The 25,208-nt window shown below is 36.4% G+C and overlaps 1 protein-coding gene across 1 annotated transcript in view; it reads right to left on the reverse strand.

The window, feature by feature from the left end:
- The window catches only part of beta-PheRS (phenylalanine--tRNA ligase beta subunit), a 48,109-nt gene that overhangs the window by 19,255 nt on the left and 3,646 nt on the right, over positions 1-25,208 (reverse strand). Inside the window, exons 2-6 of the mRNA XM_083142016.1 lie at positions 22,008-22,063; positions 13,491-13,645; positions 10,449-10,521; positions 4,125-4,391; positions 144-323 (exon numbers count right to left, since the gene is read on the reverse strand). Of these exons, the coding sequence (XP_082998142.1) occupies positions 144-323; positions 4,125-4,391; positions 10,449-10,521; positions 13,491-13,645; positions 22,008-22,063 (731 nt within the window). The remainder of the gene's footprint in view (positions 1-143; positions 324-4,124; positions 4,392-10,448; positions 10,522-13,490; positions 13,646-22,007; positions 22,064-25,208) is intronic.

A 25,208-nucleotide genomic window follows, 5' to 3' on the forward strand; every position in this document is an offset into this window, starting at 1 on the left:
GTCGCGATTAGCCAAAGTGGCAGAAATATGACATTGAAAAACAAGTTTGTCACAGGAAGAGTATAGCTACTGTGATTATCTATAATTTCCATTACACTGAGATATAGCATATATTTCTGAATTAATTACCATGGTATACATACCTTTGTTAAGTCTGTTGCGGTGCACTCTATGAAAACATTTTTGGTGTTCAGATTTATTTTTGTATGGTCTCCATTTATAATGGGAGGCATAGACAATACAATGCCTTTACTGTCATAAATTATTGGGTAAACTGGACTGTCTCTGATAATTGGTAAGTACTGTTTAAGCTGGGCATGTGTCTGTAACGAAGAAAAGAATTTAACATTTTTAATTAATTGAACATGTGCTGAAAGTACATCACATTTTGTCACAAAATGATGCAAAATGAACTGGAAAATGTGAAATAAACTCTCAAAACACAAAATTTAGGGTTTATTTACCAACAGGACACCTTTTGAGGTCTGAATTATCCTGCAAGTTATGCAAATCACGAAATATTGGTTAATTCTACTGTAAATATTTGAGAAGCAAAAATGGGCTTCTTTATGCAGGAATAAATTTAATACTCTGATAAGTATATAAAAGTGGTATCAGAAGTGAAATTCTAATTTCTAGGGCTGAGCCGATACCGATGCCGATGTATCGGTATCAGAAAGTATCGGTTCGAATTCATCTACCGATACCAGCTGATACATTTCCGGCATATTTGGTATTTTACGGGGGCTGCAAAAATGTCACTCGACTCTTTTGCAGTCTAATTTTCCTGGAAATAATGCAAAATTCAAACTTTCTATTGATTTGCACCAATTTTGCACAAAAAAAAAATATTTTGCAATTACATGATATCTATTTTAATATTTTGATGTAATCCTTCAATATTCTAAAGCAAATTTCTTGTAAAATTGATTCATATAGTTTGAGAAGAATATTTACAAATCAATATTGGTCAATATTTTGAACAAATTTTAATTTTTGCAATTTTCTAGTATCGGCATCAGCTCAGCCCTACTAATTTCATGTAATAAGTGTAATATTTATATCAAATTTAGGTTTTTATTCACAGTTTTAACACCAAAATAATATTTTAAACATTACTTTTGATCCTGAAATGTGGCCAATTTTTGTACTGAAAACTTGATATTTTATTCACCATAAATACTGTATTTATTCATGTGTAATCACTTTCTTTTCAAAGATTTTGTGGTGCATATTATGCACAGAATAATTCAGACAGCTAACATGAAACTGTACAGGATCATTCCATGATTTTGTGACACTTGCATTGATGTTACGGATGAAAGAAAAGATACGGAAAAAGAAAATAATAATTAAAATGTATTACCGGCCAAGTGATATATGGAGTGTGTAAATGCCTTAATGAAAGAAATCTTGTGCTGCTAACTACTAATTTCAGGGTCCTGAATGTGCCTCTTATAAATGTTATGTTAGGCATGGAAAAAGTATATATTTTAAAGTTGTTTTTTTTATAGAAAAAGTAAATAGAAATTGAGCAAAACCACGTATAAAAGTTTAAAGCCATTTCCTACGATTTTTCACTTTGTAATGTAGTGCTCTGCGACACCAAGAAAAGCAGTGCCATTATGGTGGAATTCGAGCATGCACCTCCCATCACATGGGATGCATATCAGAGGTATTTGTTGGGCGAGAAATAAAGGAAAATAACATCCTGAGCATTTCAAATCCATAACATAATTTTGATCTCACTTTTTACTATTACAGAATAAAAAGTGAAAGCTTTGAGATGCTAAACACAGTGGAGGGAGAGGGGGAAGGTGGAATGGGTTGGTGACTTATTCTCCTCTTGGTCCCCATAGCAACAGGTGACTCCCTTTTGATCGGCATAGCAACTGCTTTATGACCTACAACTAAGAAAGCCATTTCTTGAACCTGGATTATAAAGCACGGGAACTCGCTGGAACGAGCATGACAAGGATATAAAGGCACAATCACTGAAGACTGGGCTTTCCAAGCATGTTCTGGAATTGAAACATACGATTAGAAAAAGGGAAGTGCTAAAAAGAGTTCATAAACAACCCGATAGGAACGTTCACAAGGATGCAAATATTTGTGTTGATAGGGGGAAAAGAACTAAATAGGGATGACGGCAACTTGGATGAAACATGGATCAAAATGTTTAAACGATGGGGAAAAAACAGTGAAGAGTGTGCGAAATTCCTTGTCACGCCGGAAGTGATTCACGCTGCTTCGGAATCTGTGGAGTTCACATTGGAAGGGATGTAGCACTTGTACGCTACAGTAGTCATTCATTCATTCTGTATGTAGTATGGGTACACCGTTCTTTTAGAATTATCTTCTAGCCTATATGGCACTTTTAACGTCATGTAATTTTACATTCTATATCCCAATACACTTTTTTATCTAATCCTGGATTTATTTATATATATGACGAAGTATTTTATTTACTGATAAGAAAACCTGAAGAAGCGAAGCATAGCTTCGCGAAACGTTATTTGCAAGGATTGTTACGACTATTATACTCACTCACGTAATTATACTGTGGACTGGATTATACTATGCATTATATACAAGACATAATTTTTCCACATAAAAAAAACCAAGGTAAACATTATACACGCGTAAGTATGGTATGTGGCACTACTCATCATTAATTTCATGTTGACCACTTGTATATGTAGGAGGCAGAGATCCACAGGAAGTCTAAAGGTTGTACAGAGTGTTTCAAAAGTCATGCAACCTGAATTTTGATGGATTATAACATGAAAGCCGTAAGATATAGTTACACTGAATTATAAATCCTTATCCACCGAGATATTTTACAATGCTTAACTTATCAGTTTACTCCATACAGAAAATTCTATAAATTAATACATGTTGGAGGTCCGCATTGAAATTTTTCCAGATTACCACTTTTAGATGAGAAAAATATGTAAGCGGTATGCAGTGTGAGCTAAGCGTTAATCAATAACAGACATAATTAGGGGCACATATTTACGGTGTATAAAAGATCAAGATTTTGGTACAAAAACTGGGCACATTTTGGAATCAAAAGTTGTATATCAAAAGGCATTTCGGTGTTAAAATGGTGAATAAAACCCTAAAATTGATTTTAAAACTACACTTAATACACAAAATAAACAATCCCCTTCCAACAGAAATTTTATGTAGTTATCAGAGTATTAAATTTATTCCTGTGTAAAGGAGTTCATTTTTGTTTTTCAAATAATTACAGCAGAATTCATCAATCCAGACTTCAGACAGCGTACTCTAAATTTTGTGCAGAAGAGTTTATTTCACATTTTGCATCTGCATCATTTAGTGACAAAACATGGTAGGAAAATACACCTCACACCTTTCAGAAACAGGAAAATGAACATTAGTGTTATTTCACATTTTGTGTTTCCATCAAAAACAAAATATGCATGCCTCTAGGCATAATCAAATAAGAAAATACAAACACTAAAACATATATATAACAGATACAATATAAAGTGATTCCTATGATATAATTGGTAAATTATTATTCAAAATACAGTAAAACCTCATTAATCCAGACTAATGGGGGATAAGTTGACAGGTTTAACGAAAGTCCAGATTAACTGAAATAACTTAAAAGACAGTAGAAAGTGTATTAAAACTCAGTTTATAGCAACAAAACAAGTTTATTATGGTGTATTTAAAGGGCATAGGCCTAAATACACTATACAGTACAGCAAAATGTAAAGCAATACGACAATGCAGTATGAATGTGATTGTTGACTTCTAGCCACATTTAAATCTTGCATTCTGCTTTCCTTTTTTTTGCCTGTCCGGATTAACGAGGTTTTACTGTAATATGATGTGATACATCCCATGAAAGCAATCTTCTATTCACTGGTTTAAGAAATGCATTGAGGGAGTATGGAGGTAGAGTTTCAAGCTGTCTTAATCTCAATCGAAGTGATGTAATGACCACCATGCTTCGTTGTTCTTACCCCCTCCAGGTCGCTACCCACTGATGCAAAACCAGCACAAGATCTTTCAGGCTCTAGAGAGAATCAATTTTCAATTCATACTCTTCCAATAGTGATATCGGCAAAGATCAATATGTCAGTACTTACAGAATAAAGCTCCATTATTTCAGCACCAGTGTATTCCTTTGTTTGATTAAGAGGCTGGAATTTTATTTCACTGGGAGGTTTAGCATCATAGGTGAAAGGTCCCTCGATGGTATCCAGGTCATGTGTCCCTATCGCAACCAATGATCTCTTTCTGCAAATGTTTTGGTGAAGCTTGTCCTGCAGTTCAATGAAGCTGTCGTACCTGTCCTGATCAAATGTTACATTGCGTAACACTGCAGCAACTGCAAAAGGTCTTATCTGTTTAGTCTGAAATAAGTAGAAAAAAAAGTTTACAATTTAGAATGATGCATTTAAAATAATCCATGACAATTTAACCCTTAGTAGATGGCTGGGACAACATCCGAGTACTATATGGCAGTATTTTAATTTTTTTTTTTTAAAAAAAACAGTCATTTTTTTTTCTTTTTTAAATTAAAAAGGGTGATTCTGAACAATAAACTTCAGGAGGTGATTCCCGACAGGACAAAGAACAAAAAAGTACAATGAACATTTGTCCAGAAATGTATGTGCTCCAAGATAGATGGCAGGACCCATAGTCAGCGTAACATGGGGAAAGAAGGAATTGTAGCTTTCCTGGTGACGTGATTCGGTCAAGTGTTCTCGGGTTACCAGTCAGGTTAAGTCTATGTTGACTTCCAACGTTTCGAGCGCATACATTGCTCTCATCATCAGGGAATACAGAAATGGAAACCAGTGTAGGGTTAAATATATGACAATTATGGTGCGGAATTTGGATTCTGTCTTGATATTGGCTTGGTTTGGATCCTGTTGTTCTTATTGGCTGCAGCTTTGTTTATACGGAGGAGCGAATTCCAGGCGTGACTGAGCTGCAGTCCCTGTTGAGATTGGTACTTTCCCGTGATATGGCCATGGCTTCTTTTACTTGTCGGTCCCAGTAACTAGCACATTTGGCTATTATTTTGATGTCAGCAAATAAAGCCCTGTGTCCCTCTGTACCAATCTCAACAGGGACGTGGGACTTCAGCTCGGTCACGCCTGGAATTCACTCCTCCATAAAAACAAAGCGGCAGCCAATAAGAAGATAGAATCCAAATTCCGCACCATAATTGTCATATATTTAACCTTTTGACGCCCAAGACCTTTTTCACAAGTAAGCCTCTGGGTACCGAGCCGATTTTGAGTAAAATGCAGAGTTTCAATTAAATGAGTGTAGATCGGAGGCTAATTGCCCTAGAGAGATGAGTGATATACCGTTGTACGCGGAATGAACAAGAGATTCAGACTACATGAAATTTTTGCAAATTCGGCGTATATGTGGCGAGGGGGAGGGGGCTAACTCTCATAATTCCAAAATTTCGGGGAAAAAAATTGTGTTCCCGCACCCTCCCCTCAAGCAAAAAGTACATGACAGTGTCCACATGCATATGGAAATGATCGCTAACATGTAAGGAACACAAAAATATTTGCATTATCATCATATGACCAATGTAACTTGAGTTATACCCCCAAAAAGGAATTGTCGGCATGCCACTGATTCAAGCTTCAAAATGCCGCGGTACCTTGAAATAACTTTAGCTCAGAGACTATTTGCCCTGGTGATATGAACGATATACCGTTGTACGCAGAATGAATCACAGATTCAGACAATATATAATTTATTCACATTCGGCGCACATATGGAGGGTGAAAGAGGGGAAATCCCCTGAAACTTTTTTTTTAAAAAAAGGGGTTTCTCCCCCCCTGCCCCCCCGAAAAAAAGGATATCAAAAGTTCAAAATGCACATAGAAATTATCGCTGGCATGTAAGAAACAGAAAAATATTTGCATCATTGCCGTATGACCAATGTAACGCGAGCTGTACTCCTGAAACGAAAGGCTTGTACGCCACTGTCTCAAGCTTCGGAATTGAGCGAAATGCAGAGTTACATTGAATTGACTTCAGCTCAGAGACTATTTGCCCTGGAGATATGAATGATATACTGTTGTACGCAGAATGAATCACAGATTCAGACGATATATAATTTATTCACATTCGGTGCACATATGAAGGGTGAAAGGGGGGAAATCCCCTGATTTTTTTTTTTTAAAAAAAAGAGTTTCTCCCCCCCCCCCCGCCCCCCCAAAAAAAAGGATATGAAAAGTTCAAAATGCACATAGAAATTATTGGGGACACAGCAGGCACAAACGACACTAGCACACTTTTCACAAACACGTAGATGACAAAAAAGTCCTTGGAAGTATGTCACTTCAGTCAAAAAATATCCTCACACTTCGGCACAAAACGACACACACGTACGCACAACTTTCACGGACGAAAAGCTAGAACGCACTGAAAAATGAACGCCGATTCTTGCAGCTGCTTGACATTCTATTTTTAGACAATGCTTTGTGACCTCTGTTCAACATTTGTGGAACACTTGTGCTCACAAACAAAGGTTTCCTTCAGCGCGCTTCGAATTCCCATTCTCACAACGCAGATTCAACAACCAGTTTTCCCCCTCCCCCTGCTTCCGCCCTCGCGGAAAACTTTCATTTTGACATCGGATACTTATAAACAAGCTTCAATCGAATGCAGATAGCAGGAGGACGTGAAAAGCATTGCTTTAGAACAACAAAGCCGGTCTTCCTTTGTCGGCAAAAATTTGACGTTGAAAAGAGCCACAAAAGAGAAGTACCTTTTCCCACCTTTCCCCCTCCATTTTCATGAAGACAAAAAAAATGCAAAAAACAATTTCTGTTAAATACATGTGTTAGGAACAATATAAAAAAATAAAATCGATATTCTAGTCAAAAATAGAGAAGTTATAACGTAAAAACTACGACCTTGACACAGCGTCTCGATCGAGACGCTTGGTACCCCGAGGGTTACTTTTGGGTATCTCGTTCGAGACGCTTGGGCACCAAAAGGTTAACCCAACACTGGTCTCCATTTCTATATTCCCTGAAGATGAGATCAATGTATGCGCTCAAAACGTTGGAGGCCAACGCAGACTTAACCTGGCTGCCAACCCGATAACACTTGTTCAAATGGGGAAAGAAATGCATTTGATGGGCTATTTTTTCTCAAACAGACCAAAATTCACATTAAAGTTGCTCAAAATGCCCATTTTATGCAACTAGTGTTCTTAACAGGGACTCCCCGGCTCGACTGTGGGTGGTGCCATCTATCTAGGAACACTTGCATTTCCGGACATACGTTCATCTGAACTTCTTGCTCCTTGTCCTGTCAGGAACCATCTCCTGAAGATTGTCAGTATTGTTCAGAATCACCCTGTATATGTGAATTTGAATTTAAAATTTTGGGTGCGTCAGCACTAAGGCTATTTTCCACCCGTCACATTATACGGGCTCCAGCCCCTTATCGTTACACATAACAACTCGAACGTTGCATAACTAAAATCATAAAATATTCTGACTTCCGTTAAAAGCTGAGGCTGTAAACGAGCACTCAGCACAAATAAGGACAAAACACAGAACAACACAAACAAAATTATACTGGTCATGGGGCCAGTCGCCAGAGCCTCGTTAGTCTGCAGTCCAGGGTGTACTATGTGGAAGTGAGGTTGACTATTGGGTGCACTACGTGGAAGGAGCACCCCTTACACCCCTCACCCTGTATATGTATCAAGGTACAATATACTTCAGTTTCAATGCAATATGATCATTGTAAGTTTGTCAAAATGCAAATTTTATTTTTGACGATTCAAGAAACATTTTTCAAAATTCACAGAATGAGAGCTATTGGGTGTAGAGAACTGAAATTTGATTTATTTTGGATGGAATAGGGGCCTAAACAGGAGGTACAATATTGAATTAAATTGATTTTTTCCCTTTCTTTTCTGCCACTTTTGGCTAATCGCGAAGACGAGGATGAATGGTTATAAAATGAAATGGATGCAAGAACAATCACGAACACATATGGACACAACACAGGCCCCATCGAGGATTATAACACGCTGTGGATTGAGTCATACTAAGCATAAGAATATATTACTAGACTCATTTTGTAGAGCAGATTATAGACAGTATGGAATATCATACAATTCTGGTCTAGTATGCAACAAGTATACCTGATAACCAAAAATACATATTCAACAAATGTTTCCATAGTCCAAAATAGCTCTACCCTCGATAATTCAGAGGTATACAATTTCAACTATTCAGCATGCTAATAATATTATACAACTTTCATTTTTATATAACATGTGAAAAGAATAAAATTGCAGCGCTAGTTGTCTTCTATCATGAAGTGAAATTCATATTTTTAAATATTAAAGATTTTAATACTTGACAAATATATTGTACAATGTTATATATTTATATACAAGATATCAAATTTAAATATAGAACATTATATCAGTGAGGTTAAGAGTTATGTCACAAATGACATCAAAATACATAGAACATTACATATTAGTATGTTTCAAGCTTCAATCAGATGTAAGCTATCTTTTCTTTGACAAAATATCTTCCGCAGATACTCAAAATGTGCTTTCGAAAAATCAAAGTTCACAATTCATTTTTATAGTTTTAATCACATACAGTGGAAATAACTTATTCAAAGTTTGTAAAATGGATTACCAATTCAAAGATACTTAGTTCAATTTCTTCAAGTTATCCACGATATAAAACAAAGAATCAGAATACTTATCTGCTTGCTTTGCAAATACACATCCAAAGTTCAGATTATATCCTCGTCAATGTTCATTTTCTCACTTAGAAATATACAATGTCCGTCTTATTTAAGCGGATCAAAGTTCGTCATGTTAATAATTGAACATGCAGATCCTTTTTTATATCGGATTATGCGATTTAAACTCGTCTAACTCCAGATATTTTTGGATTATTCTTTTTCTAATCCACCATTTGTCTCTCCATTTTCTACATTCCTTCCCAAAACTAAAACAGTGTCACCACCCTCTCTTTTTTTTACCATATCCACAGAATACAAACTATTAAATTTATTACAAATAAGAAATCCTATTTTGTACCATTTCATGATCTGAATTTAGTCGTAAAAACTGTATTTTGTACAATAAAGCAAATTATAAGTTACTATGTTCCCTGTTATTATTTCAATTAAGTTATTACATGATAATTGGAAACATTATGTCTTGTGTGGGAAAAAGGGATTTTACGGATTACAAAGATTTTTCCCGTTGGACATAGATTTTTCCCTTCATACAAACTTGCAACAATGATCACTTTTACTTTCTTGGGAATACCATACACGGTGCTTCCAGATTAGTATGGTAAATTTTGAATGTAATTTTGTGTTTAAGGCAACTGAATTGGATTAAATATTATCTTGAATCACAGGTAATACATGTGTGAAACCAGATAAATACCAAAAAGATATAAATATTTTTATGATAATTGTACAATTACCGTAAGTACTTTTCGAATCAATAGGATACAAATTTCATCTCCAATCATAACCTATTTTAACAAACACCTGGAGTTCAGAAGTGTACTCCTAATTAAACTTTTTCAAAATTCAAAACATAAGTATAATTTCTTTCAATAGATAAAGAAATGATGAAAATTAATAAGTCAAGCTTTTTATATTAATCGTATATAATAGTACGAGTACTAGTACTGTTATAATTATACTGGCTGCGAGTCCAGATACCAGTCTTGCTAGTCTGCAAATGTAGTCCAGGGTGTAAGGGAGGTTGATATGTGGGTGTCCTTGAAAAGGTTCACCCCCTTACACCCCAGGAATAATACTGACATCCCATCTCAATACAGGAGCAATTAGAAGGAAAAAAGGGTAATTTACTGAAGAATCCCTTTGGGGAACATGGGGGGAGCACTCAATAGCCCCTGCATTAATATGAAGTAAATAGAAAAATTTAAAGTGTAGCACTAATCTGTCCCTACAATTGTGCTAAGTATAGTTGAAAATTTTCCCATAGTTAATTGTAAAGAAATAATTGCCACTGAATCATTAAGTGTGTTACTAGTTCAAGCAATGGCTATAGAACCAAGTAACTTCAATGTACGTACCACAAAATACCATTCTAGTACGATCCCAGGGGTCCCGGGTTTGAATCCCAGCCTGGGCATGGGTCTTCATGAGTATCCATTCATCAATTTCATCATATCATCATCATATCATCCCCATCTTCACAATTAGCCAAAAATAGCAAAAAAGCATAGTAAAATAAACTAAATCAAAAAGAAAGGTGCAAAATCATCAAATGCCTTTGCCATAGCCATAACTACAAGCACAACCAATGTCACAAATTCTACATATTATTCAATAGGTATGAAGGATTTAATTAATTTCTTGTCTTGTTTAGAAGAAAAGATACACATTGGACACTAAATTCTACTTACTGTTTTTGTAACCAAAAGTTTCTGAACTATGCCATTTCTTGGAGGTATCAATATGTATCTCGGAGCAGAAATTCTGTAATGAAAAGTACAAGTAAAAATAAAACAATATTTGGAATCTATTCCTGTAATAAGTACAAAATGACCTCTCTTTAGTTTTCAATGTTATTTAAAATCATATCCCCCTGCTATATGTATAATCACCCACATTCACAAGAACTAAACAAAAACAGTTACGGCTTGGCATGTTGTTTGCGTGTATTAATAATAAAATTATTTCATTACAACTTGCAGATTATTACTGTAGAAATGCAAATAAAACCACACTACTTCTTAGAATTAGCTGCCTACTTTTGTGTTAGGTCTGGTGTTATTTTGTTATCGCCTTATAATTATGACAGATCATAAGTTGCAGAGTTGTAGAAGGATGAATAAAAATGAATTTTATAAGAGCTCAATCACACTGTATAAATTATAACTTTGCAAGCAATTTGAAATAAAGCCATATTGGCAAATCACGCCGTACAAATTATAACTTTGCAAGCAATGTGAAGAAAAGCCATATTGGGGATCACATTGTATGAAAGAGAGTAAGGGCAGTGTGGAAATATTCTGTGGCTTTTTCTGGTGGAAGGCAGGGTTAGGAAGTAGTTGATCTCATTGCTTTGGAATAATTTGCAGGATGTTTGCATGTGAAATCAAATAAAAACTTTAAATTATGAGGGTTATTTTACTTTAAATGAATAAGGATAATGTACTGCTATCAAAATTATAATTCTACTCTTAGAGATTCAGAGACTCTGTTATGGGGAGGGATTGGTGGAGTATACTAAATCAACCAAGAATTAAAAAAAAAAAAAAAAGAGAGAGCAATGCTTTATGCTGCCACACACAGACCCTATGCTACGTGTGGTGTTCCGTGGACAATAACAGGTATCCCTTGGGAGACAGATGAACTTTAGATCTAAAAACGGTAGGTAGAGGAGGTTTTAGTAGACTTACGGTTCACTTCAATGATATCAGATCAATCACATTTAAACGACACATTTATTCAACAAAGAACATAACCTGTGGCATGGCCACCACCAAACATGAACATCTTCACTGTTACACAAAGAACACAAAAATAAATATACTAAAGATTTGGTACTTACAGATCAGCCAATTTTACACAATACACTTCATACCTGGGGGCCACACACTTTTTCACAACCACAAGCCACATCCCGACACCTGGCAATTTATGGGGTTTACAACACAAAAGAATGGATAATTCCTGCTTTCTTGAGGTAATAATGACTTTGGGGAGTGATGGACGGACTTTCCAGGCTTTTCATGTAAGGATTGCTGGATATAACCATGGATGCTCATGGATTCTTCATGGATATTCCTATGACTCCTTCTTACCAAACATGTGGTCTGGATTTTCCACTTTGGGTATGGGACACACATTTCGGCACATTGGCGAAAATTGCACTTAGAACCTTAGAAGAGGTCTTGGCAACCATATCATGTGTGATAACACCCACTCAGGCCCATATTTAACCTATATGGGCCTTGGATGCCTATTTCCAGTGTAAGTCCATTGTTCACGGCCCACACGGCCATTAACACACTGGTTTTCGCCATCTGACTGCCTCCAATGTGACTTCACAGCCTTGATGGCCTCCCATTGGCCAGCTTGGGTCACCTGCGGCTTTCCCTTGTCTGTGGACGTTCCAATTCCTTCCACCCAATGGCAGAGTTATCAAGTGATTGAAAAATGTAAACAAAGGTGTATTTAATCTTTTCTGGCTTATTTATGCCAGATAATTGCAAATCAGTTTACTTTGCATAAATTAGGCATTATTTTACCTATACACAAATGTTATCTTTTACATTTAATAAAAAATAAGGGATTTAGCAAATATATGATTTGGAGCACATGTTTTTTTTGTATTCAAGATGGCTACTGTCTGCCTAAAAATTGTTATTTCCTAATAAATAAAGCATTTCTATCCCTCCCATGGGTGTAGCAAATGGTTTGTAAACATTACCCATGATGCTAATTGGGGGAAAGTATAAGCTTTTGGGAAATAGCTCTCACAAGCCTTTTCTGATATTAAACTAATGGCCCTTGCACTTAGGTTGGGTCTGTGGGTATTTGTGTGTGGGCATGTATGCCCAATCCTTGATTGGTCATGAAATCATGAACATCAGACTTGTTTTTAAAAAAAATCGATGACTTCGAGTATTATCTTTAAGGCCCGAAAGGTTAAAATCCTGGAAAGGAAGTTGATCCCCTACTGTTCTCCACCAGCAAGCAGTGCTACGAGGATTGATAGGCGGTCACATAAACTAGGGGTTCCAGGTTTGATACCTGGTGGAGGCATATTGCACAGTGGTTCGGATCCCACCTTAAACCGTAGGTCCAGTCAGGATTAGCCTACCTGTGTATAAAGTGGAACAACAAGCCAAACGAACTAACATAACTTAATAGAGATATCATTGCTATTTTCATGCAATACTGGTGAACACTGTGGATAATTCACAGGATATTTGCTCACTACCAATGTGTCAGCAAGATTCCTGAAAAGTAGGGGTGTGCGGGATCACAAAAAGTTGGGATTGGGAAAAAAAAATTCCGTACCAATCCCAACTTCGGGAAATGAATTCCCGACCTTTCGGGATCCCGAGCAGTCGGGAAATACTGAATGGCCATTTTAAAAAGTCGTTAATTCTAGACGTTTTCTGCACTGTAAATATCTGAAACTTATCGAAAATTGTTAGTTTTTGAACCAGAAATGCAAAAACAACACACACAAGTGAAAATGACATGTAGAATTTGATATTTCCAGAGCTTCGGGATGTTTTGAATATTTCCTGTCCCCAAAATTTCCAGACTTTGTCGGGAAATTGAGAATTTTTCCCATCCTGACCCAAAAAATTCTGACCCGCACACCCCTACTGAAAAGTATCACCAATATCAATAACTAAAGTTGGACAAATACTTTCCAGTATATCAGTATTGACATGGGAAATGTGAGCGTGGAAACATTTACTTACTTCTGCTGAAATACAAGTAAGCCCAGGACTAAACCTTCCATGCAGAGCAAATCATATCTGTTGGCTGGAATTTCTATTCTATAAATTATGTCTTCTGAAGCCCCATGTGACTGATCCTCTCCCTGTTCTTTTGTGATCATCTGCTTCTCTGTGGTCTGTTGCAAAAGAAACAGAAATATTATTTGCATAACAACTTAAGTGTAAGTGTGGTACGATGAAATGTTTACACCAATCTAAACTTGAAAATAAATTCCATATACAGGGTAAGTCTGTATATTTGAAAGAGCATACTATTATCGCCAGTGGTGCCAACTCATATGAGCCCCAGTAGCTCAAAATTTGCACATATTATTTTAGAAATTAAGTTCCAGCACTTAAGAAAACTAATGTTTCATTGTTATACATTCTCACAACCTAATTACTGACTGAGTGTTATGAAAATACTACAAAAAACGTTGAGATGGACCTAAAGTAAATTGGTAAGGATGGAAAAGATTGGATTGATCTTGCCCAGGATATGAAGAGATGGAAGGCTTGTGTTGCTGCAGCCATAAATAAAACTTCGGGTTTCAGGGGGAACTAAAGGCAATTTTGCAGTAACTTTTCGGTAACAGATGGCAGCACCGTTTGTCATGGCAACCGAGTGCCATGTTGCCAGATCTATGTGTGAATCAAGGGTAGGTAGTACCAGTGGCGACTCATGGCTTCTTTGAAGTGCAGGAATAAGTTATGGTAAACTGAGGAAGGTTTGAAAAATGTGTTCAATTACAGTCGTGCTGTCCATTGCATTTAGAATGTTACTTGCAGGCCCACGCATAAGGTAGGGCAAGGGGCCCATGCCCCCTTAAACTATGATTTTTTTTAATGTGAATAGCGACGTGGTTCACTAATTTGAAAAGTTTTTAACGTAATGTTGCGTGTGTTTGGCCTCTAATATGGTACAAATATTGTCTATTTCCTTAATAATAAACTCAAGCTTAGTTAGTTGGATGTTTTGTATTAACGAATTCAATAGCGACACTAAATCGGAATAGCAATATTTTACATATCTTGTCTTTTTCACATTTTGAAACATAATCGAATTCCTACCTCTCCTCAGTAATAAATTCTGACACTCATATTTTGAAATTCGAAAAGTCTAGCATAATTCACTTACACTAGTTTTCGAGGTTATAATAAACTTTCAATAAGTTCCCTAGCAACGTCCGTTTCCATGGTCAACAACAAGCATGGCAAGCTCTAAAGAATTGCTTGTCATTATACCTTTAAACATTTAGTTGAAACAAGCACGATGTAGACATTCTCGCATTGAGTATACCAATATACATATACGTAATTGTATCTGGAATGAATCATCATCTTATGTAGATGTCACCCTTGTTTGAGGCAACTTTTCAAAACCAGGAGTTCATTCATCTGTGTGTGATCTGTGCGAAATATAATGTAGCTAGACAATTAGGAATTAAAGAAAACAATGTGAGCAAAAATGTGAGCACCGATGACATCGATGAGACGTTTTAACAGTTCGGGAGTTGACCTTTTATATTGCACCTCCGGGGCTGCTTAATGGAGGGATTCATAATATGGGAGTTTCATTAACCTTTTGGGTCCCAAGCATCTCGATCGAGTTACCCAAATCTAACCCTCGCGGTTCCAAGCATCTCGATCGAGATACCCAAATGTAACCCTCGCGGTTCCAAGCGTCTCTATCGAGACGATGTGTCAAGGTCGTAGTTTTTACGTTATAACTTTTCTATTTTTGGCTAGAATTTCGATTTTTTTTTTATATATATATTGTTCCTAACACATGTATTTAACAGAAATGTTTCTTGCACCTTTTTTTTTTCTTCATGAAAATGGAGGGGAAAAGGTGGGAAAAGGGACTTCTCTTTTGCGTCTCTTTTCAAGGGAAAATTTTTGTCGACAAAGGAAGACGGGCTTTGTTGTTCTAAAGCAATGCTTTTCACTCCCGCCTGGTAACTGCATTCGAAGGAAGCTTCTTTATCAGTATCCGATGTCAAAATGAAAGTTTTCCGTGAAGGCGCAAGCAGGGGGTGGGGGTGGGGGGGGGGGTGAAGACTGGTTGTTGAATCTGCGTTGTGAGAATGGAATTTCGAAGCGTGCTGAAGGAAACCTTTGTTTTTTAGCACAAGTGTCCACAAGTTGCAACACATGTTACCCTGCATTGTCTAAAAATAGAATTTCAAGCAGCTGCAAGAATCGGTGCTCATTTTTCACTGCGTTCTAACTTTTCGTCCGTGAAAGTTGTGCGTAGGTGTGTCGTTTTGTGCCCAAGTGCGAGGACATTTTTTGAGTGAAGTGACATAATTTTTTAAAATTATTTTTGGGGGGTTTTCTCCCTTCCCCCTCCATATATATGCCGAATTTGCATAAATTTTGCATTTTGACACTTTTTTTCGGGGGGCGGGCGGAGGGAAACACCATTTTTTTTAAAAAAAACAAGTATTTTTGATGGGATTTTCACTTCCGCCCTCCATATGTACGCAGAATGTGCATAAATTATATATCGTCTGAATTGAATCTGTGATTCATTCTGTGTACAACGGTATATCTTTTATATCTCTAGGGCATTTAGTTTCTGAGCTATGGTCATTTCAATGGAACTCTGCATTTCGCTCAATTCCGAAGCTTGAGACAGTGGCGTACAAGCCTTTGATTTCAGGGGTACAACTCGCGTAATATTGGTCATATGACAATGATGAAAATATTTTTATGTTTCTTACATGCCAGCGATAATTTCTATGTGCATTTTGAACTTTTCATATCCTTTTTTTTGGGGGGGCGAAGGGAGAAACCCCTTATTTTCTTTAAAAATATATATTTTTCAGGGGATTTCCCCCCTTTCCCCTTCCATATGCATGCCGAATGTGCATAAATCATATATCGTCTGAATCTGTGATTCATTCTGCGTACAACGATATATCGTTCATATCTCCAGGGCAAATAGTCTCTGAGCTAAAGTCATTTCAAGGTACCGCTGCATTATGAAGCTTGAATCAGTGGCATGCCGACCATTCCTTTTGGGAGTACAACTCACGTTACATTGGTCATATGATAATAATGCAAATATTTATGTTTTCCTTACATGTCAGCGATCATTTCCATGTGCATGTCGACGCTGTCATGTATTTTTTTCTTGGGGGGGGGGGGGGGGAGGGCAGACCCCATTTTTTCCCCCGAAATTTTGAAATTTTGAAAGTTAGAAAATGTACCTTGTACATGGAAAGGTTGATTAATATGATATTTTACATTTGATTTATCATAACTGGTAAAAAAACAAGTGCACTGTTAGACAGTACCAGTACCACTAGCAGTGGCGTGCGGTGATAAATCAGGCAGGGGAACAGGTCACCTGCACTTGCTCCCCCTCGCATGGGTCTCTTAATATAATACAATAGATCAAGTAAAATTCAACCGTTATTGAAATATCAGAAGTGACAAACATGAGGCACGTTAAAATTATATGACAATAATAATTTTAAAGCAAATGTGATATAATATAAAGAAAACATTAAAAATAAAATTGTTGATGCGCAACAAAGTAAAATTGATAATATAAATTTATGAGTCATCAGAGAAAGAACATAATATTTTGTCGTGACCTGTTTCATCTCTTTATTCGTAGATTAAGTTGACGTTTTTCATAGAGTTGAGTATTGTTGTAATTCAAAGTCCTCAATGCAATAATGGCACACAGATGGTTGAGTTTTTAATGACGTTCGTTAGATTAGTCAGGGTGGCTACTGTAGGACCATAAAAAAATTCAAGTATAATTCCCGGTTTTCAAGGCGAACTTTACAAAAATTCAAGCAAATGTTTTATCTATTTCAAACTAAGGTTTTACCATCTCTCACCACCCACACACATACACACCAACAAATACTTATATTAACAATATATGGTTTGTGCGATTCCAATGAATCCAATAATTCTAATCCACTTGGATGGTACATATATATAATTTAAGGCGCTGAGTTTACATTTGTCATTTCACATAGCTACTCGGCAGTGGCGTGCCCAAGGGGGGGTTGGTAGGGGTTATACCCCTCCCCCTTTGGCCCAGTATTCCTAAAAAAAGAACGTCAATGGTAGGAAAATATGACAAAATGAGGGTGGACTACCAAGAAAAAGTATAGGTAACCCCTCCCTTACAAAAATCCTGGGCACGCCACTGTAAATACATCTACAAACACAAGTCACAAATGTTACGGGAAATAGTAATCTACGAAAAATTGTTAATTCTATAAAAATTTTAAATTTACTTAATCAACTTCAAGATATTTTATCTTGCAATAATCTTCCGTCCATCAGATGGATTGTTCCGCAAAGAACACTAACAAAGCAAACGGATTGAGAGAATTCTGTTTTATTTTCCACGCAGCTTTCTGTTCTTGATAAAAGTAAAATCTAAACTGTGAAAAACTTGATTCAGGTCATTAATAAATATGTATAAATTCAATGGAATTGGGATTTTAAAAAGTTGCAATTTTTCATGTCTACAAAGAAAATTTCAAGCAGAATTCATGCACAATTCCCGGAGCCAATAATTCACGCATAATTCCCGGAATTCAAGATATTCCCGGTGAGTAGAAGTTGTTAATATGACAAAACCCGACCTGTTCCAGACTCCCTTCTCAGGATTAAACAACGACAACAATATAATTTGTCACTGGTAGAATATCCAGTTAATCATTTTACAGAGTTGTAGGTTGTAGTAACTCGTTTGAAAATGCCTTGTGTATGATTTCGTTTTAGTTTTTAATTCAGTTAGGATGTGTGTTGGTTTGTTGTATTTTCTGCAAAGTTCAATGAACTACAGGCTTTCGTACTCAGCCGGTCGATCATACAACACTCGCAGCATTCGCTTTCTTGTCTTGCCGCTGCGTGCCTTGGAACTTTGGTCTTGGGGTTGGTGGAACAGGTGGATGTGAGCTGTTCCCTCGGAAGCTATTTCGCAGCGTTTAGCCAAGGCATTTAGCAGACGCTTAGACTGTAGATTTTTTCAGTTCGTTATGAATGTCAGACGCAAGTTCTCAACGAGATTAGGAAGTTGTGGACTTTCTACACTCAAAAGTATCACTTATGACGCGATTAAACTTCAGCACATAGCAAAAACTGGAAGAAAAGCAATTCCGCAATATCTCTCTGAGGGAACAGCTAGTGTGTTCAGCTTCCGTGGTACCGTGGGGATCGTTTAGCTTCGCGTGTGGTCGGAAATACTCGGCTTCAGACAGTAGTGGGCATGATACTAAGAGACCATGGTAGAGCATGGGGTGAGAACCATGATGCGTTGGGGGTAGATGACGTCAACAAACGTCCAGCCACGGTGAAAGATTTTCTTCAGTGTTACTTTTGGAAACGTTGATTTCGGGAGAAAGAAGTGTTCTTATTATGTTAATATAAATAATTTAAATAGCCCAAAAGCGCAGTAAGTAGGAGGGAACAGCCTGTTCCCTCTGTTCCATGGAGGGACCGCCACTGACCACTAGTATGTATGTACAAGGAATAATTTCCGAATGGATGGTAGTGTGTTTTACAAACAAACATGTACACTCTTACAATGTCCATGCACGAAACGCTTTTTTCCTTAATGAAACATACATGTGTAGTACGGTTCTTTACATTCTTTACATGTGATGAAATGGTAGTCATGTACATTGTAGCCTACATGGAACACTTGATTAATATGATATTTTTATATTATATTTGATCCTGTATATGATTTATCATAACTGGTGAAAAAAAACAAGTGCACTCTTAGACAATATCGTCATCACTTGTACGTATGTACAAGGAATAATTTCCGAATGGATGGTAGTGTGTTTTATGTCACTGTACAATGTCAAAATGTTACAATGTCCATGCACAAAACTATATACCTAAAACTGCTTAGGACTTCAAGCTTTTTTTCTTAATGAAACAACATATGTAATCTATATTACGTGATGAGATGGTAGTCGTTCGTAAATATACCTTTTACATGTAACGGTTGATTATTTTTTTCAATTTTTAAGTGCTCTTTCAGTTTGTTATGAATACAATTTAATTTCCATTTGCCCACTTTCAGTATGCTGCATAATAATTGTTTTGATTTTGTGATTATATTAAGACTCACGTTATATTAAATAACATGTTTTATTGTACAGTACTTATGTACAGCTACGAGCTAAATAAGCAAATAGGTTAGGCAGGTCAGGTTTGGTGCTTTTAGCATGTATCTCCAGGTAGCTTCAGCTGTCGCTAGCCGCTTGTGGTTGCACACACTGTGATTCAAAATATAGAATGATGAACATTTGTGTCGAGCATTATCTTCACTGAAAAATCATTTTTTTTCCATTATGTTAATTGGAGTAGGTGGATAATAATTTGAAAAGTTCGAAAGAACAATTCCCTAATACTTTGAAAGATTTCAGGCTACGTTGTGTAATGTCATAGATTTATTTTACATTAAAAGAGAGTACAGGACGTGTATTGCCTATTTCTAGGACAGTTGATTTATTTTCATTTTATCTCTTACTTTTCCTGACATTTTTCAGTTTAAAAAACAACATAAAATTGGAATCGTAGTTATAAGCAGAAGTCACATAAGCATAAACACAACAAACCACGACTTTCTCCAGTTTCTATGTGTCAACTGGAAAACGGCGTGGACGACGGCACCGAATATTTTGGAGAGTAACTTTACCTTATACAAATTGAAATATGTAAAAGGAGGTTAAATTATTTTAGAAAGTCATGCGATATTTTGTGTTTATGGTTACAGTGCATTGAAGGTGGAAGTCCAATATGCATTTTAAAAAAATGAAGTTCGTATAATTAACTATAAGCATATATTTTTGGCTCGACAGGCAAAATGAATAAAATTTGAATAATGTGTGATCACCACGATGCCATTATTAACGAAACTTTAAAAAGTACATTGATACAATACTTATTTCTCATTTAACTTACATGTGATTTCTGATTTTCAGTACGAATTTATAATATGAAATACGAAATGGGAAAATTAATTTTGCTGTAGAAAGAAATCGAACTAGTGTACGTTTTGCGATGGTGTGTAAATAATGTGTTCAAATCAGTTTGGGATAACCTTTCAACCCAACAGCTGGCATACGCAATTTCACCATCTTATTTCCGACACAACACAATGTGCTGTTAAACACTTTAATGAAGCAAAAGAGAGACTTTAGATTTAACGACAACATTAGAGGTCTTAACCTTAACCTCTATGTGCTAATGTAGCGAACCGGACATTAGTATTTCAAGTGGAGCATTACTCAGTTAAAATTTGTGCAAAGCACAAATATCACTATTTAGTACCATACAAGGTACACTTCAACGTAATAATTTCTACCCATGATAACATTAATGCTATAAAACTAAAACACATTAGAAAATAGGGGAGACCGGGGTAATTAGAACAGGAAACAGCCTGTAGAAGTTCCACTGTAAATTACTCAGAAAGTTACTGATGGATTTTTTAAAAATTTCTACCATTTAAAAGGACATCTTTTGCATATTTTTGAAAAAATAATGACCATACCTGCATTGCAAATACTCGTCCAAAAAAAAAAATTGTCATGACACCATAAAATTGTTCCAATTACCCCATTTGGGGTTAATGGAACATAAGTTAGAAATTTCAACTGAATAGCTTTAGATTGCTGTTGGGGTACTACGAACATCATATATAAATGGCCCATTTACCCTGCAAATTTGAACACAATAGCTCTACTTCTTCTGGAGTTATCAATGCTTGTTTAAATAAAATCCCAAGTTAACGTCTTTTTTTCATAAAGTTCAATTTCCCAGCTGTGAAGCAAATATGTGTGAATGAAAATCAGTGTTCTATGATTTATTTGAAAGGTTACAGGCCATTCTACAATGTAGTAAAGAAAAAACTTCTAATAGTTACATGTACAATCTAGTATACCCAAGCGAAATCAAGTAAATTACGCAATGTTCTAATAACCCATTTGCAGAAATTTTTGGGGTAATAAGAACTTTGCTTATAAAAACCAGGCAAATTGCCCATAGACAACCAAACTCACATGAAATGATGTGTGCCCTTATGTTTTATTATAGGGGTGAAGAAAATTTTGAAAGGGTTCTTTCATTCACATCCAGTATATGCAGAAGCAGAGAAACACCAAGCATGCGTCACATCATTTTTGCAGGTGTATAATAAAAGTCAAATAAAACTTACTTTTGTGTAGTTATTCCAATAACAAATTTTCTGCATGTAGGTTTAGTGTAGGTACATAGGTATGAAATGTTATTACACCAGTCTTTTCGTTTTAAATTATTCTACATTAACATGTTCCAATAACCCCATGTTCTAATTACCCCGGTCTCCCCTACAATGAGAACTCAATAACATTTTAAAACTATTACTCTACAAACCCATAAATAAGCAGTGATACAAACATACTGCAGATGATGATTACATGAATCATGAATAATAGCATGAAAGAAGAGCTGAACTTTTCCACTTACCACTTCATCTAATTCCAATCCAAATTCAAAACAAAGGTCATTGAATTCTTCATCAGCTTAAAAAAGAAAAAAAAAAGGAAATAAGTTATCAAATGCAATACTAACTTCTAACATTCTAATACAATATGTGATACTAAAATTTTAGTAAAACACATAATTAGTGCTAAAGAAGATGCACAAGTGGTTAAAATAACCTGTGGCTTTAGAGACTGTAAGGCCCTTGGCCTATCTCCCTCCCACAATCCTACCAAGATGTGTGGAGATATTCAACCAGTAATGAGGTGACATGTGGTCAGCATGTAGAACCCCCAGCCGTTATAGGAGATATCCGTGACCAGGTAACGCTATTCACTTGTACCCATTCCTTCCCCTCAGTCAAAGCCCAAAGCACAGCACCTTAGACTGCACAGCTACAGAGGAGGACTGCACAAGTAGTTCCCAGAGATTGAATCTCTTTCATATTTTGCCCCGATTTTTTTTTGGGGGGGAGGGGGGAATTCAAATATTTAAATAGTAAACAACAAATAGTACAAAAGGCAATTACGGAGGGGTAAAGAACTGTAATTATTCAATAAAATGTTTAACCTTAAGGGGAAGAGCGACGGTTTTGAATTCATTTCAATATCTTCGGAATGGGCACTGTTACTAAAAGAAAAACCTGGCTGGACAAGAGAGTATGAATTTCTGTCCATGTTGCAAGTGGTTTTTCATGGTGATTATTAACATAGACACGATGTCCGAAAAATATGATGAATAAGTATTTACAGAATCCTATGTATTCCTCATGGGGAATCAACTTCAACTTACGGCTAATCAAATGGGAGTTTTTCACTTTTCCGAAGACCAAGAAATTGTTCAATGTGTCATTTTACTGTCCATGTACTCATTCTGGCAGCACTGCCAAACCTGATGTGCATAAAAGAGCTAAATTTCAGTTTAAATGGAACTAAAGTTGACTTTCAAGGAGCTAGATTTACGAAGGCCGAATAAAGTGCCTCATAGAGTAATTTTAGATGTCAAAGGGGTGGGGTGCTGCTATAATAGTTAATTTTAAAGTGATGACAATTTATTCCTAGATTTCACTGTCTAGATCTAGCAGCATCACCCATCTCAATAATCCATCGATGAAATTGATAATAAAAGATTCCCAGATAACATTATTATGTCACTTTCACGTCAGCCACGGTGCCACAAAAAAGTAACTGGGGAGATAAGGAGGAGTGGGGCGATGCAGGCAACATAACAATATCACGTGCAAAATGCATACTTGTTGCAAAAGTTGGTCTATGTGGGCGGGAACCAGTGATGGCATAATAGTGGAGCAGGTGCCCCAGTTCACAACCAAACAAGTTCACGAAAGAGCCAGATCTGGCTCCAAAAGTGCAAAGTTGGCAACAGTCCTCCGCAGCCCCCACAGAGCAAAGCACCTTACGGAAAACCTTCCTGCATGCCCTTAACTTAATAACAATAAAGAGAGAAGGTATGTATCTACGTATACTAGCAAGAAAGAGCAAAATTGATACCACCAGGAAAATTATGATAAAATGCATATGACGATGTAATGGGAATGCAAGTGTTTTTTGAACATGTCACACTTTCTTTTTAATGAAAAGTTACTCTATAATATGAGGCAGTGCTCTGAGCATATGTGTGTGTGTGTGGGGGGGGGGGGGGTTCTCCAGCTAGGAAATTTTCGCAAAGCATCCCCCCAGCTAGCAATTTCCACCTCAAGCGCTGGCATGAGGAATAAAATTATTGAAAGTTTTTATTTGATTCATTGTTGACTGGAATCAGTCATGCCTAATCTGTAACCTCATGTAATATGAATTTATTAAAAAAACCTTGGCCTTGTCAAGAAACAATGTTATTGCTTGTATTAACAAAAATTAATTATAGGATTCCCACATAAACTCCAAAGGCATTTTCTCTGAGTTTTCAAGAATCCCAATTCTTTTTCCAGGATACTTGATACATCACTACTTTACAATCATTTTACAATGGTGTACTCCAATCCTCTCATAGTCAGGCCATTATCACGTTCTTTATCATTATTATTAGGTATAGGACAGCATATCAGCTAATAAATATTGGTTTATCAGCAAAATTCTCGGTATAAATTTACCGGAAGTATCTCAGATTGCTTTGAAATTACCATACTCACTAATTTCGACCTTTTTATCAAGAATCTACAGTCACTTCCAGAAATTACGAAAATAAGTGAACATCTTAACGCTATGATTGTCGATACACTATTATGGTAGCCATGTTTGATGATGTGAACAAGTGAAGTTCGCTATTCGTTATGAGAAAATGGTGTCTTGCATAAGGTGGAAAAAATGTTGGAGCGAATTTACAATATAGAGAAAGTCTCCAATTTTGTTAATTTTCGGTATACTAACTAATTTTGACCTCCTAATCACGAATCTGTTGCAAAAAAACCGGGGGCCACGTCTGAAAATTTGAAAAAAAGCAGATTGAATTTTTTTTTATATATAGGTGTATATGCGTAGTTTTACGAACAAAAATGTAATCTCCTGTCATTGTGTCCAACCACGCCGTTGTTTTACAAGAAAATGATTTATGATGTTCAATTCTAGTACGATCCCTATTTTTTCGATGAATTTAGGGGTGAAATGAGTGCTAATGGAACCTAACCTAACAGGCCTAACCTAACCTCGTGTAAATGGTTCGTGGGGCTACCCGTGGATGGTTTTTGGGGCTAACGTCAATGGTTTGTGGGGGTACCCATGGATGGTTTTTGGGGCTAACGTCAATGGTTTGTGGGGCTACCCGTGGATGTTTTTTGGGGCTAACGTCAATGGTTTGTGGGGCTACCCGTGGATGGCTTTTGGCGCTAACGAACAATTTTTGTACAATTTCCAGACGTGACCCCCGGTTTTTTACAACAGATTCATGATTAGGAGGCCAAAATTAGTTAGTATACCGAAAATTAACGAAATTGGAGACTTTCTCTATATTGTAAATTCTTACCAAAATGTTAGCTCCACAAACCATTCACGATAAAGTTAGGTTAGACAAGCATAGTAAAAAATAAGGGTTATCATAAACATAATTTTGAAATGCTAATCATTGCAAAAAATAGTTGTTTTCTTCATAAATCAAGGGTGTTCACTCCATTGATGGACCCATTTATTTAGTCTTATTTTGCAATTTCTAGACGTGACCGCCAAATTTCAACTG

Source organism: Lepisma saccharinum, chromosome 20, assembly GCF_977018435.1.
Source record: "Lepisma saccharinum chromosome 20, izLepSacc3.1, whole genome shotgun sequence".
Taxonomy (NCBI): domain Eukaryota; kingdom Metazoa; phylum Arthropoda; class Insecta; order Zygentoma; family Lepismatidae; genus Lepisma; species Lepisma saccharinum.